Source organism: Mesoplodon mirus, assembly GCF_964341445.2.
Source record: "Mesoplodon mirus genome assembly, chromosome: 3".
NCBI classification, from domain to species: domain Eukaryota; kingdom Metazoa; phylum Chordata; class Mammalia; order Artiodactyla; family Ziphiidae; genus Mesoplodon; species Mesoplodon mirus.
The window spans coordinates 45,108,956-45,127,579 of record NC_138978.1 but is presented as its reverse complement, the minus strand read 5'-3'; the positions used below and the strand labels follow the sequence as shown (position 1 = coordinate 45,127,579).

Sequence of the window (18,624 nt, the reverse complement as noted above, 5' to 3'; positions counted from 1 at the left end):
CCCTGCTCTTCACCCAGAACCAGGACCTCAAGGATTCAGGTTTAGTGTCTTTGGCTGAATCCCAAACCTGAAGATTCTTTTGATATTTCCAAATTTATTTCACTTTCCGTCCTCTGGTTATAAGAGCCTTGTGTGAACAGGCCTTCCCCATGCACGCATTTTAGACTGTGAGAACTAGAAAAGACCCTTATTTTATAGATGAGAAAACCAAGATGCAGAGAAAGAAAGTAACTTGATCAAGGCATAGAAAAACCAAAGACACCAAAAGCAGAAATTGTTGACCCAAGTTTACATAGTCACAAAATGAGGGTAAGATATACATTTTTTTTAACAAAAAAAAGAATTGTACACGTGAAGTCTGAAGTTATTTGGGATTATGTCTAATTCATCTGAATGTTCCCTAGGACAGTGCCTGGCACATAACTAAGCGACTAATACTGGTTTATTGTATATGAAAGTATGTCAGTAAAATGGTTAATTAGATTGTAGGAAACAGTTGTGCATATTAGAATGAGACAAGGAGGAAAGAGCAATGTGTAGTTGATTGACACACTAGGGCAAGTTAGGTGTTTACCTTCCTTGTGCTCCCCTGCTGCCCTCTTCCATATTGTAGCCCTTTACTGTTCTGAATTGCAGTGGGCCAATTTCTTGTGCGTCCTGCTCTAGACTCTACACTCCTTGAGGGCAGAGATAGTGCCATGTTCACTATTATATCTCAGTGCCCAGCACAGTTTCTGACATTGTAGTAAACACTCAGGAAATATTTGTCTAGTAAATTAATGAGAAGAAATAAAATATTCCTACCCATTCATGCATCTATTGTTTTTGTATTTCTCATCTCACCAGGCAGCAACTCATATATAATTTATGGTATCCTGATGGTTGAGGAAGGCAACCATATATCTATATGTATATATATTCTTTTTCAGATTCTTTTCCACTATAGATTATTACAAGATATTGAATGTAATTCCCTGTGCTATACAGTAGGTCCTTCTTGTTTTTCTACTTTATATATAGTAGTGTATATCTGTTAGTCCCAAACTCCTGATTTATCCTTCCTGCCCCCCTTTCCCCTTTGGTAACAATAAGATTGTTTTCTATTTCTGTGAGTCTATTTCTGTTCTGTAAATAAGTTCATTTGTATCATTTTTTTAGATTCCACAAATAAGTGATATCATATGATATGTGACTGTCTCTCTGTCTTACTTCACCTAGTGTGATAATCTCTAGATCCATCTATGTTGCTGCAAATGGCAATATTTCATTCTTTTTTATGGCTGAGTAATAGTCTGTTGTATATGTATACCACAGCTTCTTTATCCATTCATCTGTCAGTGGACACTTAAGTTGCTTCCATGTCTTGCTATTGTAAATAGTGCTGCTATATGAACATTGGGGTATATGTATCTTTTCAAATTAGAGTTTTTGTCTTTTCCATATATATGCTCAGGAGTGGGATTGCTGGGTCATATGGTAACTCTATTTTTAGCTTTTTAAGGAACCTCCAACAAGAGCCTACAATATGCTGCCTACAGGAGACCCACTTTAGGACAAAGGACGCACATAGATTGAAAGTGAGGGGATGGAAAAAGATATTTCAGGTGTTTCTTAACAGTCAGTTGTCAGCCTCTTATTTTGACACCTCCAGCAGGACATTCTCAGAAGAATGTAGTGGAGAGGGGACTAAGCTGGGAGCCAGGCAACCTAGGACAGAATTTTTACTCTTCCAGCCATTTGTTGTGTGATCTCAAGGAAGGTACATACTTCTCTGGGTCCTGTTTTCCTCATCTGAAATATGAAGAGATTAAGATAAGTGCTTTCTTAATCTTCTGTCAGCTCTGATACTATATGATTCTATAATTAAATGACCTGGATATAGATAATACCTGCTCCATTGACAACTCTCTTCTGAAAACTAAAACAAAACCATTGGCTTCCCCATCCTACTGGCTTTATTTAAGATCATCTTTTCTCACTCCTTTTATATGAGAATGTCTCTGTCCCAGGCAGTTTATGGGGACTTAAGCTTTTATTTACTGTAGCTGGCAGCTCCTATAAGCTGGGGCTTTGACAATATTTCACATTTATTTATCTGAGCCAGAGCTTAGGATCAGGTAGCAGTTAAGTCACTTAAGGTTATTCAAATGCATTGAAAATGTTGCTTAATAATTCAGAACCAGTTTTCTCTGTTTAGAGTATTAAAGATTTTTTAAATCCTTCTAATTATCCAATTCCAACAGCAGTTTAAATAGACAGGGAAAAATCTGTCCCTTCTGAAAGGGCAACTGATGCAAACTTATTTTCAGTCCCTATGTCTGTGCAGCAGGGCTGACTGAGGTAAGGGCCAGAGAGAGTCCAGAGCTAGAGGACTTGCCTGGGTGACCTGATGATGGTATCAGTGGCAGGCTCTGCCTGCCATAGGAGTGAGGCTACGGGAAGAGGTCTGGGGATATGGCTTCTTTTGACTTTGGGTCGGTGGAGGCTTTAGGGAGGAGTGGGGAGCCTCCACTCAGTCATTCAGTAGGTCAGTCTTTCAGCAAACATTTGTTGAATTCATACTGTTTCCAGCAGTATAGTAGGCCCTGGGGATAGATAGCCAATAAGACCTCATTTATGCCCTCGGAATTCAGTGTAACTGGAGAGACAGACTCATAGACAATTGCAAAATAACGTGAGAGACAGAACAGACAGATAACTCAGTATGAGACTGTAGCTGATCCTTTGGGGTAGGTCCCCAGAAATGGGTTGCCTTGCCTGGTCAAAGTATAAGAGTATTATTTTAACAAACGACGAGGTTGGCATTGCCTGTGCCTGTTTTCCAGTTTAAACACTGACCTTGAGTCTGCCAGCAGACCTTTAAGCCACCTTGTCTGAGAAGCATAAGGGGAAGCAAAGGTATTAGTTAAGCAAATATGAATTGGCCGCATGCAGGGTAGTGGAATAGGAATATGATGGAGAGACCACAGTGAACATGTACGGCCCCTTCGTCACAGGAGCCATGGCCCAGTGAATCAGAGAAGATGCTCTGTCACTTAGGCCTGGTTTCACGGGAGAAGTAGCAATTGAGCTAAGCTTTGAAGGATGTGTAAGTTTTCAACAGGTAGAACTGGGCGGAAAGGACAGTCCAGTGGTGGAAACAACATAAGCAAAGGTTCAGAGAAGAGAAGCACAAGACGTAAATGGGGAATAACAAACTGCTCTGGTCAACTGGAGCATAAGGTCTTTGAGGGGATAGTATTTAGAGATTAAAATAGTAAAGAGTGTTGGGGCCAAGCCACCACCACCCTTTCAAGAAGTTTAGGCCCAGATTTTACTTATTTGATTTTTTTTCTAAAGAAAATAGAATAAATGTCTATTTTGTGACTTACTCCTAAAATGTTAATAAAGGCTTGCTCTGTATTTTTCGATGTTCCATGATGTACATTCTCTGGTTTGATCATTTTTTCATCAAGCACTGATGAGAGCATATAATGCACCAGATTCTTTGCTGGATGTTGGGGATACATGAAACAGTCCTGCCTTTAAGCTATTCAGTCTTATCCAGGAGATGTTTGCATGATGACAGGCTGTGATGATGCTCATTGCAGGCCCATAAGGTGGTGCATCAGATATCAACATCCTTGTTTAACAAACAAGGAAACTCAGAGGAGGAAAGGTGACTTTTTCATGATCACACAGTTGGTCAGAAATAGTATGCTAGGGTTAGGAGCCAGGTGTGTGGTCGCTCAGAGGGTGCTTATTCCCTTCTCTCCTCCTCTACTCTGAGGCTTGACCTTCTGTGGACATAAGGACTGAACTGATAGGAAACAAGCATGAAGAAATTTCTGGCCAGGTAAAATGCATATCTCCAGCCACCCTCAAGCACCACTTCCTTAGCATCTTCTCTCCTAAATACTTTTGTTTCTTATCATGGTACTTTTCCTTAAATCCACGAGTTTGGGAGCTGGTATAAATTTGGCATAGTACAGACCTCCACTGGACCAACCTTCAAAGAAAACTCCTGCTCTGTTCATGATTCCTGCCTTCCAGTTTCATAAGCTTTGGGTGGGTGAAATGTAATATCAAAATAGCTCAGAGAGAGCCTTGGTAACATTTAAGATATTGAACGTGCTGCATCTGGTAACTAGAAAATTTAATGATCTCCTGCTGTTTTGGTAATTGGATAAGTAAATACATCAGAATAAATCACACCAGCAAGTCTTTTGTATGTCGTTAGGGACTCAACTCTTTTAACTCCTGTTCAAAGCTCCAGCTCTTGAGCGGTGTTTGCGTTCAGAGTTACGCACGCACCAGCTCGCATGGCCCTGCTTGAGTATTAAAATGCATTCAAAATGCTTACTTTCTCCCCAGATACTCTGCCTGAAGAGTACATCTAGTATGCCATTCCAGATCTCTCTGAGGCCAGGCAGAAAGGTTTTTTCCAGAAGTTTAAACTAAACATAATAAGGCATTTTAGCCCCTCACAATCTATCTCCAAACTGTCTTTCTGGCCATGTCTTCCACTACAGATGTGTTATGAGCCTAGCCAGAAACACCACCCATTTACAAATCGGGGGAAATGAGGTCAAAGCAAAAAGGAATTATCCTGTTGTAGTAAGGAATCATGTAAGAGTTTTAAGTAGGAGAGAGGCAGGCTTAGATACTTTGTTCAACTCTCTCTCGAGTGGCAGGAGAGACCCAGAGAGAAATGATGTATTAGAGCTTATTGGGTGTTGAATGATGTTGTCATTACAGATGAGAAATTTGGGTCTTCTGGAGGGTAAATCACTTGCTCAGGAGTATTCATGCAGAGCCAAGATTCAAAATCCACCAGAACTTTTTCTTACTGCCTCCCTAATTAGCATTTAATCCATGTCTACTGGTGATCTGGGGCAAACAATAATCAGGGTTTCTCAGAGGGCTTTTAAGCTGAAGTAGCAGTTCGAACCTGACCGGTTAACAGGTTTCTCTCCTTTCATTTGTCTCTTAGTGTCCTGTTCCAAACACAATGGTTAGTGTTGTGGACCAGTCTTTTAACAGAGGTGTCCTCGGAGCCTTTTATACAAGAGCCCGGCTACCTTCCATCATACCAGCCTCTGAAAGCGAGGCATGTCCCCTCGATCATTGCCTCCCAGCCTGTGTCAGATCATCACACACACTGAAAATATTTGTGTGCGTCACTGGAGTAATCATACCAGGTTGCTCAGGGTCAGAGGCAGCTCAGCCCTGAGGATTCTGGCTGCTTTGAGGGATGAGACCAGTATCGTGGTACACCTGTAAGTGGCACACCACTAGGGCTGATCTGCACTAGATTTCTGTTGCCACACTCCAGAATCCTCACTCATTATTGGCCTATACCTTGTTTATTAAGCTTTCAGAAACAGTGAGCTTGCAAACCACTCTGTAAAGCAGGACTTCCTCTTAGTTACTTGAAATTGTGTCTTCCAGAGCCCAAGAGGGACAGGACCTCTATCTTCTTGTGTTTGTAGACTAAAGCGGCTTTCCGCCGCACCCTACCCTTCTTGGTAGAAGTCCCTCTGTTCCCTCTGGGCCTTCCCCACTAACATTGTTTAATAGTATAGTGACCAGGCTGCTCTCGCCTTATGAGATGGACTGCATTCTACCATTGGAATATGTGTCTCTCTCAATAAACCTGCTTTCACTTTAAAAAAAAAAACTCGTATAGTGACCAAAACCACCATCAGGGATACCAGTGCAAGGAAAGCGTCACATTTTTTGTTTGGTGCCTAGGATCTCCCTGACAATGTGCCAAGTTTGAGGCCATTGTGACATTAGCAACACTTTAGAATTGGTATCCTCATTTAACAGCCCATCTAAAGGCACAGGCTGGGAATGAAGGCTCCAGATTTGGTCCCAGATCTGCCATGAGTGCTGAGAAACATTGGGTAAGTTCTTTCCACTCACTGGGCTTTTCTTTCCCCATCTGTTACAGAGATGACCTCTAAAGACCCATCCAGCTCTAACAATCACTAGGTCTGTGATAATTGAGGAGCTAGATGAGTGAAATTTCCCCAAATGCCCGAGGTAGTAATATACTTTGTTGTGGGGAGGTATATGCTTCAGTTACATGAAGGGATAGTCTTTCCAAGCAAGAGACTTAGAATAAATAGTCTAGTGTATGACTGCAGTACTAAAAGTATCTAGTGTGTTGGTTAAGAAAACAGACTTTGGAGCCAGACCTAGTTTTAAATCCTTGCTCTGTCACTTCCTGCCTGTGCAAGCTTAGGCAGGTTATATAATCTCTCTGAGCTTCTGTTCCTCATTTTTAAAGTGGAGGTAATAGTACCTCCCTCATAGGGTTGTGTAGTACTTATAAAATACTTGGAACAGTTAGCACCTAGTAAGCTCCTAATAAATGTTTTGGGTTTTTTTTTTTTAATTTATTTATTTTTGGCTGCGTTGGGTCTTTGTTGCTGCGTGCCGTCTTTCTCTAGTTGTGGGAGCGGGGGCTACTCTTCTTTGTGGTGCTCAGGCTTCTCATTGCTGTGGCTTCTCTTGTTGTGGAGCACAAGCTCTAGGTATGCGCATTTCAGTAGTTGTGGCGTGTGGGCTCAGCAGTTGTGGCTCGCGGGCTCTAGAGTGCAGGCTCAGTAGTTGTGGCACACAGGCTTAGTTGCTCCGTGGCATGTGGGATCTTCCCGGACCAGGGCTTGAACCCGTGTCCCCTGCGTTGGCAGGCGGATTCTTAACCACTGCACCACCAGGGAAGTCCGGTTTGTTTGTTTTTTAAGTAACAGTTCTTTTTTTCTTTATTTTTTTGGCTGCATAGGGTCTTAGTTGCGGCACACGGGATCTTCATTGAGGCATGCGAGCTCAGTAGTTGTGGCGCACGGGCTTAGTTGCCCCGCAACGTGTGGGATCTTACTTCCCTGACCAGGGACCAAACCCACATCCCCTGCATTGGAAGGCGGATTCTTTACCACTGGACCACCAGGGAAGTCCCCCCAGTAAATGTTAACTGTTGTTATCATTATTGTAATATGATAAAACAAAGAACAGACAGGGCATCCTACGCCTTAGTTTTCTCTCCCTTTGTTCTTCCTTTAACTTTTCTTTCATTCTCCCTTCTTCCCAACTGAAAAAGTCAAGGAAAGGGATTTTCCTGGTGGAGCAGTGGTTAAGAATCCTCCTGCCAATGCAGGGGACACGGGTTTGATCCCTGGTCCGGGAAGATCCCAGATGCCACAGAGCAACTAAGCCCATGCACCACAGCTACTGAGCCTGTGCTCTAGAGCCTGCGAGCCACAACTACTGAAGCCCACACACCTAGAGCCTGTGCTCCGCAACAAGAAGCCACCGCCATGAGAAGCACCCCGCGCACCGCAAAGAAGAGTATCCCCCGCTTGCCACAACTAGAGAAAGCCTATGTGCAGCAATGAAGACCAAACACAGCCAACAAATAAATAAATAAATAAAATTCATAAAAATTAATTTTAAAATTAAAAAAAAATTTTTAAGTCAAAGAAAGAAAATGTCGTAGAAGCATCCTGTGCTTTGCAGCCACAGAGGACCCACCCAACCTCACTTTCTAGCACCCTAGCTGTTCTACCACACTTTAATAATGGAAAGAATAGCATGTGACACTGTTTCCTGGAAACCCTCACCCCAGTGCCACTGCTTGTCTGTGATCCAATGAGGCAGATTGGTCCAGAAACTACACCAGAAGCTGGGATGTAAATAAGCCAGAGTGTAGTCCCATAATGGGACCCTTCCAGATTGGAAGTTGTTTTGGGGGTTGCATTACCACCTGCAGCAAATGTAGAGGAGAAGTTGGTAGGAGCTACAACTGGTGTTGTGGATAATGACGATGATCAATCCCTTATGTTCGCAAAAGACTTTACAATTACCAAAGCCTTTTCACACCCTGATCAGCACATGACCAGCAGGTTGGCTCTTAAGTTCCCCCTCTGATACTTTGTGGGTGTAACTGCCCTCTTTAAGGATTCCCAGCTCATCAAAAGGTGTTCAAAGAAAATGGACAATTAGCTATTAGAACCAAGTTGACAGTAACGAAAGTTAGCTTATGTTCCTGTAGGGAACAGCAAAGCCTGTGCCACAGCAGGGACATGAGCCAGGACAGCTGCAGAATGCCTGCTTTCTTTATGGCCAAGGGAAAGCCTTTTAGTCACATTAACTGTTCCCTGTTTAGAAGAAGGATCAGAGGTTAAGAGACAGTGAAGGGCAGTGCATCAGACACAGGCTAAACGCTCACAAACCTGTGTGCAAATTCCAGCATTATCTTTCCTACCTACCTACTCGGGCAAGTCCCTTAACCATTTTTGACCTCAGAGAATTCATCTATAAAGTGAGAATAATAGGAGTACTTATCTCACAGGATCGTTGTGACCATTTAATTAGGTAATATATAGAACAACTAGTATAGTACCTGGCACTTATAAAATGCCAAACAAATGGTAACTTTTTTGGTAGTGATGACATTAACAATTATTTTTTAAACTTGTAATATTTAATATGCATGTTTTATAACAAAATAACAAAATATGTTACTTGTAGCTTACCAAAAAGATTAGTTGTTCTCCTAAGTTTAAAATAAATGCTAATTTTGAACAAAACCAAGGGCAGATATATTTAGCTTTACTATAATACGGGAATTTACATATGCAGCCTTTGTGCTGCCTCATAGAGTAGAAGGAGCTCAGGATTTGAGTGAGAAGACCTGAGCTCCACCAATTTCTAGCTGTATGACCACATGTAAGTAATGTCCCTATTTGAGTTTTGGTGTTCTCATCTGCAGAAATGAGGATAAATTAATCCAATCTCTTAGGATGGCTCTAAGGTTTAGATAATATATGTGAGAATACTTTGAAAGCTTATTAGCACTAAATAATATTTCGTTGTCTGGATGTTCCAGTTTACTTATCCATTCACCTACTGCAGGACATCTTGGTTGCTTCCAAGTTTGGGCAGTTGTGAATAAAGGTGCTTATTAAACATCTGTGTGCAGGTTTTGTTGTGGACCTTAGGTTTTCAACTTCTTTGGGTGAATACCAAGGAGTGCGATTACTGAATTATGTAATAAAAATATGGTTAATTTGGTAAGAAACCACCAAACTGTCTTCCAAAGTGGCTATGCCATTTTGCATTCCCACTAGCAATATATGAGTGTCAGCGTTTGGTGTTGTCAGTGTTCTGGATTTTGGCCATTCTAATAGGTGTGTGGTGGTATCTCATTGTTGTTTTAATTTGCATTTCCCTGATGGCATATGATGTGGAGGAGTATCTTTTCATATGTTCATTTGCCATCTGTAGATCCTCTTTAATGAGGTGTCTTTAAGGTCTTCAGCCCATTTTTTAATTGGGTTGTTCATTTTCTTATTGTTGAGTTTTAAGAGTTCTTTGTGTATATATATATATTTTTTTTCCTTTTTTAAAAAACTTATTTATTTATTTATTTTTGGCTGTGTTGGGTCATCGTTGCTGCACGCAGGCTTTCTCCAGTTGTGGCGAGCAGGGGCTACTCTTCGTTGCGGTGCTCAGGCTTCTCATTGTGGTGGCTTCTCTTGTTGTGGAGCATGGGCTCTAGGTGTGCAGGCTTCAGTAGCTGTGGCACAAGGGCTTCAGTAGTTGTGGCTCACAGGCTGTAGAGCGTAGGCTCAGTAGCTGTGGCTCACGGGCTCTAGAGCGCAGGCTCAATAGTTGTGTCGCACGGGCTTAGTTGATCCTCAGCATGTGGGATCTTCCCGGACCAGGGATCAAACCCGTGTCCCCTGCATTGGCAGGTGGATTCTTAACCACTGAGCCACCAGGGAAGTCCCTTTGTATATTTTGGATAATAGCTCTTTATCAGGTGTGTCTTTTGCAAATATTTTCCCCCGGTCTGTGTCTTGTCTTCTCATTCTCCTGACAGTTTCTTTGGCAAAGTTTTTAATTTTAATGAAGTTTAGCTTATCAATTATTTCTTTCATGAATTGTGCCTTTGGTGTTGTATCCAAAAAGCCATCACCTTACCCAAGGTCATCTAGATTTTCTCCTATGTTGTCTTCTAGGAATTTTATAGATTTATGTTTCACATTTAAGTCTACAATCCATTTCGAGTTAATTTTTGTGAAGGCTGTAAGGTCTGCACATCTAGATTCATTTTTCTGCATGCAGATGTTCAATTCCAAAATCAATTGTTGAACCAAGCATTTTTTCTAAATGTGAAAATATTAGATCTAGACTTTCCTTTATTCAATTTCAAAATAAAAGCTTACCTTGGCAAAATTAAATAAAATAAAAAGGATTGATAATAATACCGACCCTACAAGATTGTGATTTAATGTTTGTGTAAATATCTTACAAACTATAAAGTACTATTCATAAATTGCTGCTACTGTTATTTTTAGTATTACTCAGCTCCTGCCCTCAAGTAGCTCCCAGCCTAGTAGTAGTGTTATACTTATGCTCAGGTATTTTTTTTTTAAGTGAGAAGCAGAATAGTGTGACTAGAAAGAACCCCAGAACAGAAGTCAGAAATGAGTAGAATACTGAACTTATCAACTGTGTGATCAGGGCCAAGTCACTTGACCTCTCTGAGCCTCAGATTGCCCACTTGTGAAATGAAGGGGTTGGACTATATGGGATTCAAGGAGCTTTCCCACCCTAACATTCTGGAACTCACTCAGAGTGAGTGGCCTAAGAATGAGAATCTGTCACATTGATTAACATTTTTCTCAGCAGCAATGTTACACTTTTTCAGGGAAAAAAACAAAACTGAAGCCCAGGGAAATAATAGAAGTACGCTGTACATGAAAAGTTCGAACTGCTGAGAAAAGGGACCTAGAAAAGAATAACTCTTTGGCAAAGAACATGTCCCATTTTTGTTAACATAGACAAGTTTCACAAAGCCAATTTGCTAAAATACTTAGGTTTCCTAAGTACTGTATAATGAATAAAATGTCAAGAAGGTTGACTTTCCTTTTCTAACATAGACAAAGTTAGGCCATACCTCTCATCTGAGAATGCCCCTCCTCCCCCCAGGGAGTCCCAAAGGGTGGGTTTCTCTGTTGATTTAGAAAGTCAATAATTCAGTAAAATCCCAAGTAAATGGCAGAACATAAGCTCAGATTGCGTTTCTGTATTCGTATTTTATAAACATTTCAGGATTTTTTCCTTGACCCTTGACCTTTTGCCATTCTTAAAGTGAAGATCTTATGTCGTAGAAGCTTGGTTAGAAAACAACCTCAGGGTCATCTCATCCAACTTCTTTCTCTGTGTGGACTCTACTCTTAGCAGCACCTCTGGCAAAATAGTCCAGTAGTTAAAAGTATGGATTCCAAAGCTAGATTGCTATGATTCACATTCTGGCTCTGCTCTTAACAACTTTGAGACCTTGAGCAAGTTTTTAATTTGTTCCATGGTTCAGTTTCCTCATCTATAAAATGGGAATAATAATTATACCTATGTCAGAGGGTTATTATGAAAATTAAATTCTTTTATAAATGTTAAGTTATTATGAAAATTAAATTCTTTTATAAATGTTAAGTGCTTGGAATATGCCTGGTACAAATTAAATGCTCAGTAAATGTTAGCTTTATCATCATGATCTTCTTCCACAAATAAGCCCCTATTTGAATGCTTCTAGGGACAGCAGAGAGTACCCTCACCTCTCCCCTCCCTACCCCTTTATTTTCCCAAGGTAGCCTGTCAACATGTAGGCCAGAAGCATTCTGGTTATCATGAGCTTTGGAATCAGATGGACTTGAGTTTTAAACCTTATTCTATCTGCAACCTTGAGCAAGATAACCCATGGTATCTTCAACTTTAAAATGGCAATAATACATACATCGTTCGGCTGTTTTGAGGACTAGTTAAGGTATTTTATATAAGGTACTTAGCATGGTTCCAGCTACACAGGAAGCACTAAATACAACTGGCCCTTGAACAACATGGATTTGAACTATGCAGGTCCGCTTACATGTGATTTTTTTCAGTAATAAATACTACAGTACTACACCATTCGTAGTTGGTTGAATCTTGGATGTGGAACCCTGCGTACAGAGGAACCACCAATATGGGAGGAACTGCATATATGGAGGGCTGACTATAAGTTATATGTGATTTGCAACTGCTTGGAGGGGTGGTGCCCCTAACCCCCAGGTTGTTCATGGGTCAACTGTAATTGATGGTTGCTACCATGATGATGATGATGATGAAGAACAAAAAGAAAATACAAGACAGGAGGGGAAGGAAGAAAGGTAAAAGAAAGTGAAGTAGTAGCCACACCAGCAGCTGCTGCTTTGTGAAAAAGTTTTTTCTGACCAGCTGAGTTCTGCTCCCCTACAATTTTACCTCACCAGTCTCAGCTCTACCCACTGGAACTGCAGTAGGCAGAGGACTGCAGGACTCTGTCTACCTGTCCTACTTGCCAGCCCTTCAGACATTCAAAGAGGACTGAGATAGCCCTCTCCTGCCCCTATAGCAGCAGTGCCCTCTCTCAGGAAGACATATCCCATTTTTCAGATGTGTCTTAGAAAACGTGGTTTTTAGGCTTCTAACAGAAGGTCCCTCCTGGCACACTCCCCATCCTTCCTGAATGGGGCCCAGAACACTGCAGGATCGTTTCACAATATGGCCACTCACAATATAGTGTCCTGCATCTCCCTAGGTTCCCTATAGTCTCTCTGTCCACTCCAGGCAGATGAGAATGGAAACAAAAACTGTCCTTGTTCACTTTAAATTTCTGTCTGAAATGACCTTCAAAGAAAAAAATTGCTTGTGATACAGGGCACCAGAGGGAGCGGCCCCAACAAAACCATCTTTAATGTGAAGCAGTCCATTGATGGCACAGCCCCACTGAAGCTATAGAAGGGGGTCTCCAGATATTGAGACATTAGCCTATCAGGGAAAAGGGAGCCCTTCTGCTGAGCAGCAAGATGGAAATAAGAGAAACAGCCTAGTGCAGGCCTGGTCTCCTGAGACTTTGGGGAAAGAGCTCCAGCTGAAGTTAGACAGACTAGGGCCCTACCCAAGGCAACGCTCCAGCCAGTAATGGCTGCTACCAGCTGAGCACTTACTGGTTCAGTCTGTGTACCAGAGGCTTCATCAACATTATTCCTTTTAACTAGCACAACCTATAAAAGAGAAACTGATTATTCCCATCTTACAGGTGGGAAAACTGAGGCTCTCAGGTTGTATTACATCATCAAGGTCATATAGGTAGTAAGGAACAGAGCTAGAGTTTAAATCTTAGTTGCTTCACTCTTTTTTACTATCAATATTATACTGTATAGACAGACCCTCACTAACTATGTGGCCTTAAACAAGTGGCAACCATGCTGAGCCTCAATTTTGTCAACCTTGCATGGTTGCTAGGGATTAAATGAAATAACATATTTAAAGTGCCTGGCATGTAATAGGTGTTCAAGAAATTCTAGTTTTCTCCTTCTCAAGTCCCAGCTCTCCCACTTAAAGTGACTGGGGAAAATCACTTAACTTTTCTCAGACACAGTGAAAACTGGATGTGTTTTCTGAACGCCTAACCTTGCATATTGACAACATGGCAACAAGGCTCCAACCTCCCAACCTCTTTTTGCTTTCTAGCATATCTTTTTGCCAGTATGCACATCTCTGGCAGTATGATTTTGGTTTCTCCCAGCAAGCATCATACTTACGAACCACAAATAACAAAGTAGAAGATGCCGGAAGAGCTCTGGCATGTTAATTAAGAACAATAGCAGAAGCAGCTGGGCAGAAAATGCCAATGAGTCAGAAGCAGAGGCAGCAGTAGGTCTGTTTGTTGACAGAAGCCAGCAGAGTGTTGTATGTTAATTGGGGAAGTGGGTAAACATTTGCCAACAGCTTGCCCCCGGGTGCATTGGAAGACAGACAGCAGGCTAGGCCCTCCCCACCACCTTGCCTGCCCATCTGCCCAGAGCCCAAGAGATACGAGTAGAGCAGCCTTGCTATGGGTTCCTTATAAGCACAGAGGTTTCTGGAGGCAGATGTATCTCCTTAATGACCCTCCTGGGCATACCAGGTTTCCATCTGGATACAGTCAAAGATAGTGTTCCTCCTTCAGCTTGCCAGCCTGCCTGTGACACTCAGGCCCCTAGGGCATCCCCTCCCTATCCGCCTGGAGAAGACAGTGGAGCCATCTCATTAGGTGTGGCTTGAGTTGAGCAGAGGACAAGATTGTCCATCTCAGGTGCTATAGTCTCTGCCCAGGGGCCCAGAGCTCCTGTACATGTCTGACAGAGCAGACTGCCCGGCCTCCCATCATGCACACTTGGAGCTGTCCATTTATCTGTGTGTCTGTTGTCCATCCTTACAGTTGCTCACATACACGGCAGCCTGCATTGAACACCTGCTCTGTGCCAGACCCTGTGCTAATTATTTATTTTTTCTCACTTAATCCTCACATCAGTCCTACAAGGTTGATACCAACTCCAAAGCCACAAAGCTAATAGCCAACACAGCTGTGATTTAAACCAGAATCTTTCTGGTTTCAAAGCCCGTTGTCCTAGTATTTCTCAGCTTTTTAAAATTTACGTTCCCTTTAGGAAATTTTTGGGTTTTTTTCTCTCACTCTCGGATTCAGAAAACCTCCACATCACATCCTTGCCCCTGACCTAGGAGGCCATAAACCTAATGTAGGGTTCCTATATGATTAACATATCCCAGATGAGCCAAGAAGATTTTGTCTAGCTTTATTCTCTCCATAGTTCATATTATAAAATAATCATTTTTTATTTCTAAAATATAAAGTCATATTATGAACTTGACTCATTTTTTGGAACTAAATATCTTCACCACCACCACCAAGGAGACTGTGATGTGCCTCCCTAGGGAGCCTCTCCTCAGCAGGGGAGATACTTATCTTTGGGCACGGTGGGATGGGCACTCTCTAGTTTACTACAGGTATGTTTAGCAGAAGATCAGCCCCCAAAGCTTAGCTCTTTCCCACCAAGCAGAAAAGGCCCTCCCCGCTGTCAGGAGTTAACCAAACACGGGTCCCCAGCAATGCCAGTGAGTTGTTTGGTAACCAGTACCCTTTCCTAAGACCCTCCTGTTCTGCTGGCCAAGCTGAACTGTGCGGGAAGCAGTGGGCCTCCACCTGCCCTGAGGTCAAATGCTAGCTCTTCCACTAAACTATGAGACTTGACCTCTCTGAGCCCTGGTTTCCTCGGTTATAAAATGAAAGTAACAGGACTTCCCTGGTGGCGCAGTGGTTAAGAATCTGCCTGCCAATGCAGGCGACACGGGTTCGAGCCCTGGTCTGGGAAGACACCACATGCCGCGGAGTAACTAAGCCCATGCACCGCAACTACTGAGCCTGCGCTCTAGAGCCCGCGAGTCACAACTACTGAGCCCGAGTGCCACAATTACTGAAGCCCGCACACCTAGAGCCCGTGCTCCACAACAAGAGAAGCCACCACAATGAGAAGCCCGCGCCCCACAACAAAGAGTAGCCCCCACTCGCCACAACTAGAGAAAGCCAGCGTGCAGCAACGAAGACCCAACGCAGCCAAAAATAAATAAATAAATAAAAAATTTTAAAGCTTATTAAAGAAAAGCAGTAAAAAAATATAAATTAAGATTTTTCTAAAAAATGGGAGTAACAACACCTACCTCACAGGTTATTTTGAGGATCAAATGATATAAGAGATGTGAAAATGCTCGTGCCTGTGCAAAGTAGGCTCAAAATCAATGTGCAGGATAGGATCTGAATGCCATGAGAGAAAATAGTGCTTCTTCCAGTCTTTTTGAGTATGTGTTTTCTTTCTTTTTAGGTAACCCAGCTGGACCCAAATAAATCATTATTGGAGGTAAAGTTGTTCCCTCAAGAAACCCTTTTCCTTGAAGCAAAAGAGTAAACATGGCCCAGCAATGGAACCAGCCGTTCCTTGACAAGCCAGAGGCCTGCATCAGGAGAAGGGCTCCTCGCCAAGCCACCTACACGCTCGTCTCACTCAGTTCAGTGTCACACTTCTGCCTCTTGCAAGATTGCTGGAAAAAAGTAATAATAAACATCGCTACTTAACATTTCCCATCCACGAGTGTATGTTCCCAACCCTCATCGTAGAGAACTATAGCTCTGCCTCTCTTACCCCCTTCACCTCGCCCTCGTTCAGTGACTAATGCGCTGCTGAAGTGTGAGTGATTATGAAGTAGGATGTTTACCTCTCCAGTGCCCATCTTCCCCACAGTGTCTGGGACAGTTCTGTCTGACCTGTGACACCAAGCTGCTCTGTATTTGATGTGTCTCATTGAGCCAGGGCTCATACACCTCTGCCTTTTTCTTTTCATGACTGAATTTCTACTTTGTCACCTAATTTTAAGAGGCAGGGGGAAAAGGTCAAATGGGACTTCTTGGCATGGAGATTAAACATTGTTGTAGGAAAAAAACATATCACTTTTGTTGGTACTTCCTGACTTCTTTACTAAGACGTAAGGTTGTGTTTGAGGACTGCATTTGACATATATGCAAGATATTCATTTACTGCTCCTGCCTTGGGTCCCCAGGTTCCATCCAGGAGGTATATGCTGTTCCATTACAGTGTAAGAAACTATTTAAGCTTGCAACGTGAATGTTGAGATAGTGTGAAGAGGACCAGTACCAGGATTTCAGTATCTGGCCCAGCTGCAGGAAGCTGCTGTTGGGTTTGCATTTGGGCAGTTAGAACCTCCTGGATACCAGCTCCCAGGTTGCTGGTCCATCAGTGTACACTCAACACAGCTCTCTCCTGCTTTCTGCTCTCTCTATTCCATCACGCATTTGGACCTTGTCACTTGGTGCTTTAAGCACCTTGACTGTCACCAAAATCTGATCAGCCACCCCATGGACTCTGAGCCCTGCTGTCATAAGGAACTGGCTCCACTATTTCATCCTTTTAATGTTTCAGTATTAGATGGTAGACTCCCATCTCAAATGAAAGGGATCTCATTCTATGGCTGAAAATTCTGACTTCATATATTTAAGAGACTTAGGGGCTTGGGGTCTTAGCTCAGAAGACACGTGTTGCCTGAATTTGCATATAATAATTTGGGATGATTTAGTAAATGTGGATTCTTGTTAATCTATGGATTTGGGGTTTGGAGTTTAGTTCATGGAAGCACTGTTTATACCTTCACCGCCAATGAGTTCTTTTCAGTCTTGAAATGTTTCTCTGTATCTGTTTTTGTGTCCAGTGTGGTCTCTATCCTAGGGTTTGGGATCCTAATTTGACATTTTGTACTTGTCCAAAAGAGTCTGAGTGCTGGGTTTTTTCCCCCTGGCCCAAGCCAAGGGGTTCTCAGAAGACTCTAACCACAGCCTGAGATATGCCTGGTTATTTTCCATCTGCCCAGAAGTGGGCATTGGCCAGGAAAATTCCACCTTGTGTCTCTTCTCTGACACCAGAACCAGGGACCTCCCCTGAACACTCTCTTCAAAGAATGTGTTTCTAACAGACTAGTGCTATATCTGCCTGGGTGCAGGCCTTCTCTGGCCCCAGGGGTCTCTCCAGGGAGGCTGAAAGGAAAAGAGACCCAAAGTGGGGGAGTTGAACCTGAGCACTTCCAGTCCAGCTCCACTCCCACCTTCCTAAACTAATAGCCCCACGAGACAGTCATTTCCAATGCTACAGATGCACTAGGGCACCAGCTTTTCTTTTTCCAGGGAGACCGTGTTCTGTAGCTGCTGTGGAGAAGCCACAACCTCGAACTCAGGCCATACTCAGGAACAGCAGCAATGTGTGGGTGGGGATTGGAGAGACACGACTCTGAATTCACTTTCATGTTTAACCTGTTCCATCTAATTTGGGTTTGACGTCATCATATTGTTTCCCCCATCATCTTCACTTCTGCATTCCAATAATACAGACTTTACTCTGAAACCAATTTCATAAAAGTTATTAAATGCTACTTGAATGTGTATGAAGTTTACACACCCTTTTTCAACCCTGCCTTGGAAGGTTCTTCTTGCTCAGTCCCATGAAATCCTATCCTATGGGCCCCTTTGCTAGGAAAGGCCTCAGCTAATTGTCACTGTTCATTCATACCATTCTGTTCTACTGAGCTCCAGAACAGGAGGCCAGAGCAATTTTATGCCCTTTCTTACAAATACAACATTAAAATGACTTATATAAAGTTAGGATCCAAGAAAAGCATTAAGTGTCTTACTATCACCACAAAAATAGCAAAGTCCTTTGTAATTCTTCCTCCTACCCTTACACGTCCTTGGGCTTTATATCCCAGCCTCCAGACGCAGAGGTGTGTCAATCAGGATATGTGCTCTGTGTTCTTATGCCCAGCTGTCCGGAGTGAAGTTCCAGGGCTGCTGTCATCCCTGCCCCATTCCAGTTCACTCCTCTGTGTTTCTTGGATTATCACTTGTATGTTTGGAGCATCAGTTTGAAGGTTTAAGGAAGTATTGCCAGTTTCCCACTGCCTCTCAGAAGGTGCTGTTTGGGGGAGTTTTCTGGTCTGCTGTGTTGTCATGCTCTGGCACCACTAGTTTTATGGGACATACAGGTGTTCGTCTTGGAATTGCAAGCATCTGAATGAAGTCTGAGTTCTTTTATGGAATCTTCCCTTTTCAGTGTAGGAGAATAGGAATCAGGCTTTTATGGATTTTATTGGTGACATTAAAAACATAAAATAAGTTTGCAGTTGCATTAAAATTGCTACTCCCAAAGCTAG

The 18,624-nt window shown here is 42.6% G+C and overlaps 1 protein-coding gene across 1 annotated transcript in view; it reads left to right on the top strand.

Moving 5' to 3' along the window:
• FAF1 (Fas associated factor 1) overlaps positions 1-16,135 on the top strand; it is a 486,072-nt gene extending 469,937 nt beyond the window's left edge. Inside the window, exon 19 of the mRNA XM_082614051.1 lies at positions 15,735-16,135. Coding sequence (XP_082470177.1) covers positions 15,735-15,818 — 84 coding nt within the window. The 3' untranslated portion in view covers positions 15,819-16,135. The remainder of the gene's footprint in view (positions 1-15,734) is intronic.
• Positions 16,136-18,624: the final 2,489 nt, after the last annotated feature.